The 14383-nt window shown below is 45.4% G+C and overlaps 2 protein-coding genes across 2 annotated transcripts; both read left to right on the plus strand.

Annotated features, from left to right (window-relative positions):
- Positions 1-226: 226 nt before the first annotated feature.
- LOC306794324 (deleted in lung and esophageal cancer protein 1-like) lies at positions 227-11021 on the plus strand (the record flags this gene model as incomplete). Its single annotated transcript, XM_079292359.1, has 31 exons — positions 227-356; positions 2882-2983; positions 3089-3225; positions 3315-3407; positions 3590-3680; positions 3789-3951; positions 4333-4525; positions 4654-4730; positions 4887-5049; positions 5150-5246; positions 5392-5522; positions 5663-5824; positions 5905-6035; positions 6165-6315; positions 6563-6679; positions 6825-6946; positions 7051-7236; positions 7328-7395; positions 7489-7640; positions 7785-7900; positions 7995-8065; positions 8306-8526; positions 8677-8835; positions 8933-9055; positions 9169-9263; positions 9411-9495; positions 9636-9833; positions 9933-10094; positions 10227-10377; positions 10599-10716; positions 10809-11021. 31 exons carry the CDS (start codon positions 227-229, stop codon positions 10921-10923), a joined length of 4080 nt encoding a protein of 1359 aa, XP_079148485.1. The 3' UTR covers positions 10924-11021.
- Positions 11022-11844: 823 nt separating this feature from the next.
- On the plus strand, positions 11845-14188 carry LOC306794039 (tripartite motif-containing protein 16-like). Its single transcript, XM_079291901.1, has one exon. The coding sequence runs from the start codon at positions 11860-11862 to the stop codon at positions 13531-13533; it is 1674 nt and encodes a 557-aa protein (XP_079148027.1). The 5' UTR covers positions 11845-11859; the 3' UTR covers positions 13534-14188.
- The last annotated feature ends 195 nt before the right edge of the window (positions 14189-14383 follow it).

Genomic DNA, 14383 nt, shown 5'->3' on the forward strand with positions numbered 1-14383 from the left:
TGATGAATAAAGTATTTCTTGATTCAAGAACGAACAAAGTATTTTCTTCTTGTCTTATTGACAGGGTTTCATAAAAAGCTGATGGAGCAGATGTGAAACAAATCCACATTATATTTCGGTTTTGCTGTGGAGCTCACCTGACTGGCCAAGGCCTCATTGATTTTCCAGCAAGTCGATATCAGCCACAGGGGAAATAGATTTTCTCCAGAAGACCCTTTTCGCTGAGATGAAAAAATGCAGCCACAAGGACAAACAAAAGTATGTGAACTGTGCTTTCCGCAGACACATCTTGTTCAAGTGCTACTTGGATAGTAAAGGCTGGTTCAGTACCCACGAGGGGGAACTCCCAGCACGACGTGACCCCCGGGATCGGCAGTAAAAAAGCTTTGAGTGCAGACCTGCAACTCGTCTGCAACCCTCGCCTGCCAACAGTATTTATTTCTTAGTATGTAAAATCAGTTTGACTGCTTTTCATAAAACTGGCCGCAAAGGCATCCTGCAAATCTCTCTGAAAAATTCTCCAAAGTGATGCTCCAAAAGCCACAAGAAACACACACACACACACGCACACACACACACACACACATACACACACACACGCACACACACACACACACACACACACGCACACACACACACACACACACACACACACACACACACACTGCCTGTTATTGTTTATAATAGCTGCCCGTGGTGTTCATCTAGCACAGTTCAGTGGTACAGTAATCTACAAGTCCTAAGAGAGATGCAAATGTCCAATTGCACTGAAGCAGTCTTACAGATCATGTCGGATCACAATAAAACAGTGCCGTGTAGAGCTAATCTGAAGAGAGCGATGCTGGGGTCGAGGTCAGTGGAGCATTTGTTGTTCTGATTGTCTGGTCTAAAATGCCAAAAAGAGGAGACAAGGACTGCCCGGGTTTACATTTTGATTTTGGTCTCTTTTCCAGCTTGTCATGGTTCTGTCTGACAAGAGCACAACACACGGCTGAGATGAGTTACAATACACTGCTGCATGGTCTGTTTCATCAACACTGGCCATCAGTCTGGCGCTCATGTTGACGTGCTTGCTGATTTAACACAACATGCTGTCCCCGCTGTCAGAAAAATAAATCACACGGGCTCCCAGTTGTGTCCACATTTTACAGATGTTTACAGATAAACAGGCAAGATCCAAGTTCCTAATAACTCCTGCAGACACAATAAAGGGAGGAACTTTTGGTTAATGGGGACGAGGATTGAGTCATTAGTGCACCATTTGTCTTCATTTGTTTTTTCGACTTAATAAACTGTTCCTCTGACCCAGAGGAGCACTCGAATCCTGAGAAAGTGCTGCCACACACACACTGTAGGTGAACTCATCGGGTGACAGTCAACATCTGCAAGTGCTGTCGCCACTTTACTTTTCTTTTTTTAAATCCTCTTTTAACTGTCAAACTGTCCTCAAGCCATCAATAGCTCTGGCATGATGATTACTGCGTTGCACTCTTTTCGACAATACTGTGAAAACACATACTGTAACTGCACATTTATTATTCTTTATTTTGGATTATTATTTATTCAAGGAAAAAATATGTATTGTGTTATTTGGGTCATTTTTTCTATATTTTTACTATAAGTATATCTAATTATAATTACATATATGTATATATATTCTTAGGGATTAAGTGTATGAGGTTTTCCGGTGGTGTTTGTGTTAGTACAGAATAAAAAATGAAACCGGCCTATTTGCAGCAGTCGCTGTACTTGCTCCAGGTGTCCACGGGGTGGCGCTGCGCCCTCCACTTTGACGCCGCTGTCTCGTAAACGCACCACCGGAGAGCGTCACCACTTCCTGGAGCTCACGTTGTTGCTGACATCAGAGGCGCAGCTCCAGGAGGAAAAAAAACTCAGCTCCTCTCTCTAGTGCGCGTGGAGACAAGCGAAGAGCAGGGTGAAAAAAAAAGAAAACTTTCCTCTGGAACACATCAACCATTTACAGCGCATTCCTCTCTGTAAACACAGCTCTGGATCATGCACGCGGGGAGAAGAGGAGGTCTTTCTGCCTGAACACAGCGTGTATTTGTAATTCTTCAGTACTGAGCGCAGTTTCCGGATATCAGTCCACTGTTTTGGGGGTGAAGATTTGCTCTGCATCTCGCTGGGATTTTTCCGCTCTTCCTGACGTTCAATCTGTGATCATTTACACTCGCCAGTTAGTTCATCCTCATTCATCCTGCAGCCACAACTACAACATGGAGACACATTGGTAACAAGGTAAACAGTCCAGTCTACATTATGTCGCGACTTGTTTTGTGAGATCACTGCTTTTAGACTGTTATTTCCTGTTTATGGCAAATGAAATGCCAATACAATGAACTAGAAGTGCAGATTTTAAAGTTGGTCATTTGTAGTTTAAAACACAAACATGCAGTATGTTTACTGACAGCAAACTTAATGAATAGGACTTCATGCAATTGCTTCATGTATTTCATGGCAAGTATTTCTTCAGTAAATGTTAATTTGGATAAGTAGAGAGGCCCATAATCAGACCCATATTTGTTGATAAATTCACATTTTGTTGCTAGAATAACTGTTTTGCATTTGATAATGAGTGGCTGTTTTCACCCTCTTTTCACATGGTCTTAATCAAGTGCTGTGCTTCACGTATCATCAGTAAAGTTTGAAATGTCTGGAGTTGTGAGTGATTTCTGGAAAGTAGTTGTCATCTTGTGCTTGTCGACTCATTCATGTTCTGTGGCCTTTTCTTCTCTGCTGTCACTCTTCCAGACCTCTGTGACTCACAGTGGTCAGTTAAGATGGTGTTTTCCTTGAAAGGAGATAATCCACCGCTCTGTAAAGTCCTTCACATGTTCCATTTTGTCGCGCTTCGCTCCAGACTCCTTGGGGGACTATGAGGACTACATAGCGGTGGAGACCCTTGCTGGACACCGATTTTGGGTGCCCATCGCAGCCAGAAGACCCCCTCCAATACTCACACGTGAGTCTCATAAGAATCTACCAACCTACCGTTGTTGTTGTAATGCTCATGAGTGTACTTTAATCGGTCGTGCACTGTTGATATTTCCCCCTAATTATTGTGCAGTACCAAGAGTTCTGGACTGTGGTTGTTGTCTGATCGGAGGGGTGAAATTTGTTGAGTTCTTGTGCAAAAATATAAGCTTCAGCGCCGGGACCTTTTGCATCATCCCCAAGAACCAGTGGCCAGCCTCGAACCTCAGGGTACAAATCAATCTGACACGTTATCTAAGATACAGGAACTGTTCTACATCCGACATGTATAAAAAGGTTTTTTCTTTTTCTTTATATAGTCTGTGGCAAGAACGTACTTTTCTGAGCAGCCACCCTTTGCAGTCAGCCCGTCTCTTTTTGCGCTGCAGCCAGGAGAGGCCACTGTAGTGGAGGTGAGTGTGTTATGGAGGTAAATGGAAAAAAATGCAGATGCAATGCTTCATAGGCCTCTCAGGTTAGAAGCAGCAGGTTTCACTTCTCTGCAGCTGAACACAGTTAGTTTGAATTTAAATTCAGTCCTATAAATTCTCAGTGTGCTTCAAATAGTAGTGTGTGTGTGTGTGTGGGTTTGCAGGTGGTGTTCTTCCCCACTACTGCTGAGAGGAGCTGTCAGGTGTTCACTGTTGTGTGTGACAACTGCCAGGTGAAAGACATTTCCATTGAAGGTGAATCTTTTCAGTGATCAGAAAACTAGTAAAACGTGACTTTGACTTTGTCCATTGTTAGGTCCAAGTCGATTTGTCCATTGTCTGTATAATGTGTGAGTTCCCCAGGTGAGGGCCAGCTGATTGCACTTGAGCTTGCATCTGTATCTGGGAAGAAGGAGCCTCCTGTGGTGGGAGAGGTGCGTGACCTCACTGCAGAGCACTTTGTCCGTTTCGGCCCGTGTAACCCTCACTCTGTGCAGCAGAAACAACTCATCATTAGAAACAACGTGTAAGCCTCACCCTCTCATTTAGCATCGCTACGAAGCATGAAATAGAACAGTTGATGTCATGTCTCTTCACAAGTACAAACAACACGTGTGCTCTTTGTGGCCAGAGGATAACGTAGTAAGAAGGGAGACCTCTTAAATTGGAGCACTGGGATTCAAGCCCCTAGTGTTGGCAGGATTTAACAGAGTAATTGTGTCCTCGAGTGAGAAACTTAAGTGCTGATTAACTACGAGACCCAGGCCTGCAGCTCCGTCGCTGACCCTGCACAGCGGCACAAGTAGAAGAAGAGTTTCCCTTTGGGGATCATTACATATCACATTAAATCTCTCTCTCTCGCTCTCTCGCTCTCTCGCTCTCTCTCTCTCTCTCTCTGGGGCTGAAGCCACTTGGAGCTGCCATTCCACTGGCAGATCATGAAGCCAAACCTGCAGCCATTCCTTCCAGGGGAAACCCCAGAGCCCTCCCATCTCCAGTTCCACCAGGCCACAGACGATGCTTTCCATGTCAGCCCCCGAACTGGAGTTCTACCCCCCTGCCAGGATCAAGAGTTTCTATTCACCTTCTGCCCTAAAGAAGTACAAAGGACTCCAAATACACAACAGAAAACAATATTTTTATAACACAATATGTCTTACATTATGAGTCTCCTGTTTGGAAGCTACACGCTGATACTTAATTCATGTGATGTTTGTGTTTTCTTAAGTTGAAGGATTGCCACAGTGTCTGTCACTTAGTCCTGAGGGATGTTCCCCATCTGCCACCAGAGCCCACTGACGAAGGGTAAAGCTCCTGTGACTCTGTGTGCACTGTGGTAGAAGTGTATGTAAAAGTAACACCCCAACACGACACATCCAAAGAACTGAGATCACACGGCAAGTTCAGCACACTTCATCGAACAAAGTATTGGATCGTGTGTGTGTGTGTGTGTACATCTAGTGTCCTTCAGCCCGTGCGCACTGGGTCCAAGGTAGGCGATGTCATAGTCATGGAGATAGAGCTCAAGGGATCCACAGAGCCGTACCAGGTCCTACTGGAGCCCTATGCTGTCGTTATCCCCGGAGAGATCTTTATTTGCTCGAACACCCGCAGGCATTTCAAGGTTATATTCATTTCCTTATGTTACCTATACATGACAGATATTAGATTTCTACCACAATTACAGTTATCCATGGTTGTGTCTGTGTCTTGTGTGTTTTTAGATGTGGAACCACAGCAAAACCCGCATCTTTTTTCAATGGGAGAGAATGAGCAGCGGCAGCCACATCATTGAAGTAGCGCCCTCTGCTGGTAGCATAGGTGTGTCACACAGTACAATGGAGAATAACACAGAAATAATCCTCCTTTTAACTAGGTTCACTTGTACATGATGAATTGTGAACACCATTTCATGTAGTTGATGTATTAGTTCATTGTTGATTGATCTGTCCTTTTGTGGGTCAAGAGGAAAACGAGTGTTTCGATTTCGACCTGATTTTGAGTGGAGGGAAACCGGAGAAGGTTGTGACCAGTCTGGTTTGCCACATAGAGCACCGCCACGAGCCCGTCACTTTGGCCGTGGAAGTCTGTTTTAAGGTAAGAATGAATCTTAACACCGTCACAAAATGGCTAAAATCTTTCTATTCCACAAAGCTAATGTGTTGCTGTGATATTCCGAGGGTATAGTTTATCTTTGAGCTGTGACCTCTTTATGTGCATCGTTTGACTTCGGCCAGGGTCCCATAGTGACCCTCGGTGTGCCCAGTGTGGAGTTTGGGCTCATGAAGCTCGGGGAGCAGGCACAGACCACTCTGCTCTTCACTAACATTACCCATCTGGAGGCTTCCTGGACACTGGAGGAGAGGCCCAACAGTCAGCAGGACCGCCAGGACACACAGGTGCTGCACACTGGACAATAACACAGCAAAACATTTCTGATAAAAACAACATTAAATGGATATGAATCTCTGTTGCTTAGATCTCGGTGGACCCACGCAGAGGTGTGCTGCCCCCCTTGGCCTCTTGCAGTGTAGATGTGCTATTTAGTCCCCATTTCTGCCAGCGATATGAAACAGAGCTGGAGTTGACAGTGGAGAATGGAACGGGATGGTAATGATGCTCAGCTGAGATAAAATAACCGCTGTACTGAATGAAAGGAAGGTCCGTGCAGATAATGATGTCACTCAGCGGTCCGTCCCGCTGATAACAAGCAACACTACCTGTGTGTGTTTGTTGCAGTCACTTGTCGGTGCGAGCGCATGTGCAGTCTCCACGGGTGTGTCTGCTGAACTGCCAGCTGCTCTTCTCTGAACTCTACATTGGAGTTCCTGCCGAGGCAACCGTGACTCTCTTCAACCAGACCCTGCTGCCTTCACACTTCGGCTGGATGGTACGCTGGCGTCGCTTCATTTGACCACCACTTCATTTACTGTGAGAAGAATGAACGATGCAATGAATGCTGCCATCGTGTTAGTCGCCCCTGGTCCGTTTGAATGATTGCGGTGCTTCATCCGTATCGTATGTAAGGCTGTTGGTATACATATGATCTTGGTTTTTTTATTTCTCATATGTCAAATTAAGATGTCTTTCATGACAATTAATACTCTGTGATCTGAGTTTTACGTTTCCCCCACCAGGCTCCGCTCCAGGGTAAACAGGCTGAACTGTGTACAGCCAGTTTTGACCCCTCTTCTGGCACTCTGGGACCGAATGCCAGTTTGGAGATCACGGTTCGTTTCATCTCCCACACAGCTGTAAGTACCAAAGACATTAAAGTCCCAGTGAAACTAAAGTTAGAGCGTAATTAGCTCCTCTACTGTGACCTATTCCCCAGTGACACGGTACAGTTACAACTGGTATATAAATCCTTATCCTTCATATATTTGTCTCTTTGTCCAGCTGGATCTCACTGAGGTAGCTGCTCTCTGTGAGGTCCAGGGGATGAGCTCTCCTCTTGTTGTTGGCATCATGGCTTCCAAAACCAAGAAACTCAGTGTGTCCTACTCACTGCCCAGTGTCTGGTAGTAACCTTGGCTTAAAGTCTATTATCTAACCACCATGGTAGCTTCACTAACTCCATCGCATAAGTGTTTGTTAAGTCACGCTCGCTTTTCTTTGCCTTTAGCTCTCCTCCAGATGACGAGAGCCCCTCGGCACTGTTGCTTGACTTCCGTGATGACGTCGTTTTGAGCAGAGCCGTTACGAAGCAGTTATTGATAACCAATCAAACTGCCATCCCTGCCCCTTTTATCATAGAGGCGGATTATTTCACCTGCCATGCCTCAAAGCCAAAGAAGCAGTCAGAGAGAAGGTAAGGGGAGCTAGCTCACCAACCTGAATAATGGATCACAGAATGACTTTGCTGTACTGCAGATGTGACGCGCGCTGCATTTTAATCGCAGATTGACATATGTCAAGAAGCCGCTTCACTCTGTTCAAGCTCAGAAAGCAGAAGAAAAAGCCCTCAAGGGTGAGCTTAACTTTTCATTCGTGCGCACAGCACACACACTTTTCAAATCAAGCAGATTGAGCGCACACGCCAACTTCCCGTATCTCTCGGCAGAGTGTGTGAGCAGCCTGCTGGCTCATGGGAAAGGAGCAGCTTTCTTTGTCCTGCCAGACTCTGGGACGCTGGGACCTTTTGAGACGCAGACTGTGGACGTCACTGCCTACACGGACATGTGGGGCGAATACAGAGATCACCTCATATGCAAAGTACGATGCCATGCAATGGGGTGTAACAGATATTTAAGGATTAAAACTTACTTTTTACTGTAAGAGTAAGATTTTTCAAAGAGACCTGTTGATTTTGTTGCAGAATGATGAATACTGTTGAAATCTAATCCCCCCCCCCCGTAGGTGGGGGACCTCGAGCCCACGCTCATTCCCGTGCAGATGACGGTGACTGGCTGCCCACTCTACTTCCAAATGATGGGCCCACGCCCAGACAACCAGAACCAGGGACCAATAACACAGTCTGTTCTCCTGTCCTGTCCTTCTCCCCCATTAAAACACACTCATGATGGCATTACATCTATATCACTTTGACATTCCTGCTTGCACCATCAGGTTTGGCACTCGTGTATCTGGAGGGGACACGGTGTCGCGTTGTTTTCGCATCAACAATCCCACCATGTTTGGTAAGGGAAAGTGTGGAGAGTGGCTGGTTACGAATACCCATAATGCTCCACATGTTTTCTTCAGAGCCAACAACTGTAAAGCGTTCCTGAGCTACACCAATGTCTCCACTTGGTTTGTTTGTGTGTTAGTCTGACTCCTGCTATAGCAGCATGTCTTTTTTTATGTGTAGTCTCCTGTGACCTCTCTGACTCTGACTGACTACTTCAATAAAGTTATCTCATTTAAATCTTTGCCACCAGATATTCGCATGGACTGGGAAACATACAACATAGATCAGAATGACCATAAACTGGTGGACGTTGTGGTGGCGTATGGAGACGCCTTTCCAGTTAAAGATGCTGACGGCAACGAGGCGTTAAGTGGAGCATTAGGGATTTCTGGTGGGAACGTTCAAACAGCCTGGGAAAGAAATACGACCCGAGGTTCTGAGGGGACGAGTTCCTCCCTCCGTAGCATGACCGTGAGTCCATTTTACGTCGCAACACGGATACGTGAACATAAACTTTAATGACTTTTATGACGATGCCTCTGGGAAATTATTGTGGCTACGTTGCCAGTGAGTGAACCCACATTTCATTGGCTCAAAGCGGCTTCGTCCTATTGATTTCAGAGCGGGGAAGGGGAGGCATGTGTATCCGAGGATGACTGCGAGGAAGAGGAAACATGTCTCGATCCCTCTCCTGCAAAGAAAAAACTCTTCTCTGTTCACATCAGACCTCATGTGGGCAACCTCTCGGATTACCCATACTGCATCACACCCCAGCAAATAGTACGTTGATAAGACTTTAGCTCCACATCCATTTTACCACTCTGCTTTTAGCGATATGAATAACGACGTATTATCTTTTTCTGCTGATTATCTCAAGGTGATTCGAGCAAAGAGCAGCAGCACCATCCATGCGTCTTTCACTCCTTTGACTCTTTCCGGGTCATGTTGTGAGTCCAGATGTGTGGGCCTGGCTCTGGGCTTCATGAGCCTAGACTCCGAGGTGACGGGCGCAACGCGCCAAACAGCGTCTTTCAATTGTAAATCCTGGAAAAGGCACACAGGAGATGACTCTGACGCAAGCTAAAGTCCCTTGTTATTGTGTTGTGTTTACAGATGGCTGCCTGTGTCCCGGGTAAAGTTGGAAGAGCTCAGGGTTTGGATTTGGAGCCTGTCAGAATGGATCTACTTGCAGTCGTTAAGCCTGCAGTGTAAGCAATTACAGTCATACCAAGTCCCCAAAATCCCGAATGAATCCAAACTCTGTCTGTGTTTCCAAAATGCAAATGAGCTGAGGTCAGACAAGAGGTGGTCTGATTACATTTCATATCTTCCCCTTTGGCTCCATGTTGCTGCAGGCTGATGGTGCAGATAGAGGAGGACGGGGGGGTGCTGGAGTTTCATGCCTCAGCCGGTGATTTACTGAAGACAACATCCGAGAAGGTCTGTCTGAGAAATCAACAACACTCATCAAAAGTGCTCTGACACACTGAAGTGCATGCATGACGTATTGACCCACCGGTGTTCAGTATTTCAGAGCAGTCATGCTCAGCGGTCGCTTTTCTGGTTGTTTTGCTCCGTAGGTGGTAGTTCGTGAATTTGACACCGAACGGGCCTTTCAGCTGAGAAACAACTCAGAAATGCCTCTACACTTCCGACTGGGGACTCAGCCTCCCTTTAGAGTGCTTAAGCAGCAGCTTCGAGTCCGGACCAGCACCTCCAGTAACCCACCTACTGGTGACAGCCAGTCTCTGGTGCTGCACCCACAACAAAGCATGCAGGTGAGAAGAGGAGAGTCGGTCATGTTCTGGATAATACAAAATGTTCCGTTATCTTGTCATTCTTATCAGTTAGTTGTACTCTTTTGCTGTGAATACCAGGTGAAGGTGGCCTTCCACTGCTCCCTGTCCCTTCTGGATCATGCAGACCAGGCAGGCGAGGAAGTCCCTCCTGGGGTGACGCTGATCCATCGTGCAAGAGAGGAAAGGAAGCTGTGTTTCCAGCAAAACCTCCTGATTCACTACAGCAACAACAGCCTGCAGGTCAGACACTGTCGTGAAGCCCAACGGTAGAAATGCGTCAAAGAGGAGAAACAAACTGATGTAACAGAAGTCGTTATGCATGTTTATAGGTAATTGACCTCACAAAGTGAATTTCTTCTCTGCTCTGTGCAGACAGTGCCTCTCTGTGCCCATCTGGAGCTCGTTACAATGCGTCTGTCCAGTGACAGCGTCGACTTTGGGTTCTGCTACGTGGGGCAGACGCAGATAATAGAAGTCATCCTCTACAGACACGGAGCCCACACTGACTGGAAATCAGTTACAGGTGTCGACTGAACTGTCTTCTGTGTTGTTGTCTGGATCGTCGCTCTTACGTTAGCTCTGGGATTTGTTGGGGTCTTCAGTTCATGCACAACTTGACTAAACTGACTGGAATTATGCTTTTTTTGTTTTTTTTACACATACAGTGCTTTGGAATGGCAATTATGATATATAGCTGGTATCTGAGTAAATGGTATCTGTGTGTGTGTGTGTGTGTGTTTGTAGAGTCAGATGAAGGAGGCTCCCGTGTGTTCAGAGTGACACCAGACTTTTGGTCTCCCAGGTCGAAGGAGCTCCACGTCACCAGCGGCAGCCAGTGTCTCCAGATCAGCTTCACTCCCAGGTAACAAACCACAGACCGCCATCACAATGTCTACACGGGGTTTATGAGAAGCTTATATAACGTTAGCATTTTGCTACGATTGTGTGTTCTAGTGAGGACAGAGAGTTCAGGGCCATCGTGGTAATCCAGCCCCGTCTGGTGAAGACCCCCCTCACTCTGCAGCTCCAGGGAACAGGATCCTTTGATGAAGTGTACTGGTCGAACTAGAAGTCCCTAAAACATCACAGTCACACAATCGCCACCTGCTCCCCTGAAATCAACTGGTTTATTTGTTCTTTTGTAAGAATGTAAATAAATATGAAGAACAACTTGTCAGGTCTCCATCACTTTATTTACGTATAAATGTGCTTTTAATAATAAGTACACTATGAACTTGTTGGAGGTTTTCTATCAAGATAATGAATTTAATATGATTTACAATAAACCCTCGCTGAATTACAATCACTCAATCTGTATGTTTACATATTAATGTAGGATTTATGCAGTTACAAATGAATGAGTTCTTATGACACATGAAGTGCAATGTCCTCAATCACCTGCTATTATACATGTTACATAGAGGTATTCACACCTAAGGTGCAATAGCATTAGCTAAGTGGCATGCAAGTATATATGAGAGAAAGGTAATATACGACAATTTAAATGTTTCATATTAGTTTCATTTGATCACTCTTTTGTCAGCTGTTTTTAAGCAGTAAAAGAACACTGAACAGAATTAGTCCTTTGATGGCTTCATGTTTGTCTATAACTCTTCCTCTGAGGAGACAAGAAATATTTCACAACGACAGAAATGAAACGTTTTCTAAAGTGGAGCAGGTTTTAACCGAGACTCTGCTTGTAAATGAGGAAGCAAAGTTCACATTCACAGCGCTGCTCCTCTTCCTGGAATGAAGCACAGCTTGATCAGCCCTCCTTCTTCCTCCTGCTCTCAAATACAGCCGCCTCCGCTCTGCCCACATGTTTCCTTGTTCCCTCCCCTTCAGATCTACAGTTTTAAAGATGGGTGTAACCAACATGGTGGTGCAGCGACAGAGCTGACAGCCTCCATTCACTGAACAAACACATGTTGTTCAGATCTGAAGTCAAAGCAGAGTCGCTTCTAGTGAAACGAAACTCAGACAGTCGTCGTCACTGAGAGGTGAAATGGCGCAGAAAGGAGTTCAGCTGGATCGGGAAGCCTTCTCTTGTTCCATCTGTCTGGATCTACTGAAGGATCCGGTGACTACTTCCTGTGGACACAGCTACTGCATGAACTGTATTAAAAGCTTCTGGGACGAAGAGGATGTGAAGAAACTCCACAGCTGCCCTCAGTGCAGGCAGACCTTCACACCGAGGCCTCTCCTGCTGAAAAACACCATGTTAGCAGTTTTAGTGGAGGAGCTGAAGAAGACTGGACTCCAAGCTGCTCCTGCTGATCACTGCTATGCTGGACCTGAAGATGTGTCCTGTGATGTCTGCACTGGGAGGAAACGGAAAGCCTTCAAGTCCTGTCTGGTCTGTCTGGTCTCTTTCTGTGAGAAACACCTCCAGCCTCATTATGAATCCCCTGCGTATGAGAAACACAAGCTGGTGGACCCCTCCAAGAAGCTCCAGGAGAACATCTGCTCTCGTCACGATGAGGTGATGAAGATGTTCTGCCGTACTGATCAGCAGTGTATCTGTTACCTCTGCTCTGTGGATGAACACAAAGGCCACGACACAGTCACAGCTGCAGCAGAAAGGACTGAGAGGCAGACAGAGCTGGAGGTGAGTCGACTAAACATCCAGCAGAGAATCCAGGACAGAGAGAAAGACGTGAAGCTGCTTCAGCAGGAGGTGGAGGCCGTCAATCGCTCCGCCGACGAAGCGGTGAAGGACAGCGAGAAGATCTTCACCGAGCTGATCCGTGTCATGGAGAAAAGAAGCTCCGATGTGAAGCAGCAGGTCAGATCCCAGCAGAAAAGTGAAGTGAGTCGAGTGAAAGAGCTTCAGGAGAAGCTGGAGCAGGAGATCTCTGAGCTGAAGAGGAGAGACGCTGAGCTGAAGCTGCTCTCACACACAGAGGATCACAACCAGTTTCTACACAACTACCCCTCACTGCCACCACTCAGAGAAGCTACAGACTCGTCCGCCATCCACATCCGTCCTCTGAGCTACTTTGAGGACGTGACGGCGGCTGTGTCAGAAGTCAGAGATAAACTACAGGACGTTCTGAGAGACAAGAGGACAAACGTCTCACTGGCAGTGACTGAAGTGGACGTTTTACTGTCTCCTTCACAAGCAGAGCCCAAGACCAGAGCTGAGTTCTTAAGATATTCAAGTGAAATCACACTGGATCCAAACACAGCAAACATACTGCTGTTATTATCTGAGGGGAACAGAAAAGCAACATTAATGAGAGAACAACAGTCTTATTCTAGTCACCCAGACAGATTCACTGCATGTCAACAGGTCCTGAGTAGAGAGAGTCTGACTGGACGTTGTTACTGGGAGGTGGAGTGGAGAGGAATTGGAGTTGATGTAGCAGTCGCATACAAGAATATCATCAGAACAGGGATCTGGAATCAATTTGGATTCAATGACAAGTCTTGGGCGTTACGTTGTAACAAAAACAGTTTTATATTTTCGTACAACAAGTTCCAAACTCCCGTCTCTGGTCCTCAGTCCTCCAGAGTAGGAGTGTACCTGGATCACAGAGCAGGTGTTCTGTCTTTCTACAGCGTCTCTGAAACCATGACTCTCCTCCACAGAGTCCAGACCACATTCACTCAGCCTCTCTATGCTGGACTTCAGAGTCATGATTTTGGAGACACTGCTGAGTTCTGTAAACTAAAATAGACAAAAGTGATTTAAGGAACAGCAAATTCATTTTTGTGTTTCAATCCTGAAACTCATTTTGTCTCCATCATTGTCGCTTCATTGCTGATTTTTCTTCACCTGTCAATCAAACATTGAGGGCGGTCTTTGACATCTTCTCATTAGTGTAAATGTTTGAGTGTCTTTAGGTGGAGCTCCTTCCTGTGTCTGTTCAGCCATGGAGGCTGTCACTGCTCATGATGATCTCTGTTGACCTGAACTGATATTTCTCTTCATGAAAATGTAAACTGCTCTGAGGTTTAAATGTTTGATAAATATAAATGTATTGATGTATTTGTTAGTTGTCGTTTCTCTTCCACTGCATGGCTCTTAAAGAGAGAAATCACCAGAGCTTCTTTATCAAAGAGATTTAGTTCTCAGCACTCTTTGTAAAGATTTCTTTAAGTGAAATTATGTTTATTTTCTATAACAGATTAAATGTTGTTCTTGTTGTTTTCTTAATCGTTATACAAATCAGGTACTATGATGTGTTATATCACTAATTATTATAATCATAATCAATAAGTAAATCATGCATTCTTCTCTTTTACAGAACTGAGATTCGGGTCAAACAAATAGATTGTGAGGATGAAGTGAATGTGTTCATGAAATCATTGAACAAGAGTCACTGAACAGACTTTACTGATGGGATGTGAATAAACTGAAGGTTTACATGATGAATAAAGTATTTCTTGATTCAAGAACGAACAAAGTATTTTCTTCTTGTCTTATTGACAGGGTTTCATAAAAAGCTGATGGAGCAGATGTGAAACAAATCCACATTATATTTCGGTTTTGCTGTGGAGCTCACCTGACTGGCCAAGGCCTCATT

Source organism: Melanostigma gelatinosum (genome assembly GCF_949748355.1).
Source record: "Melanostigma gelatinosum genome assembly, chromosome: 20".
Taxonomy (NCBI): domain Eukaryota; kingdom Metazoa; phylum Chordata; class Actinopteri; order Perciformes; family Zoarcidae; genus Melanostigma; species Melanostigma gelatinosum.

Coding starts and splice junctions, on each gene's coding strand:
- LOC306794039 (XM_079291901.1), top strand. CDS start 11,860: ATGGCGCAGAAAGGAGTTCAGCTGGATCGGGAAGCCTTCTCTTGTTCC.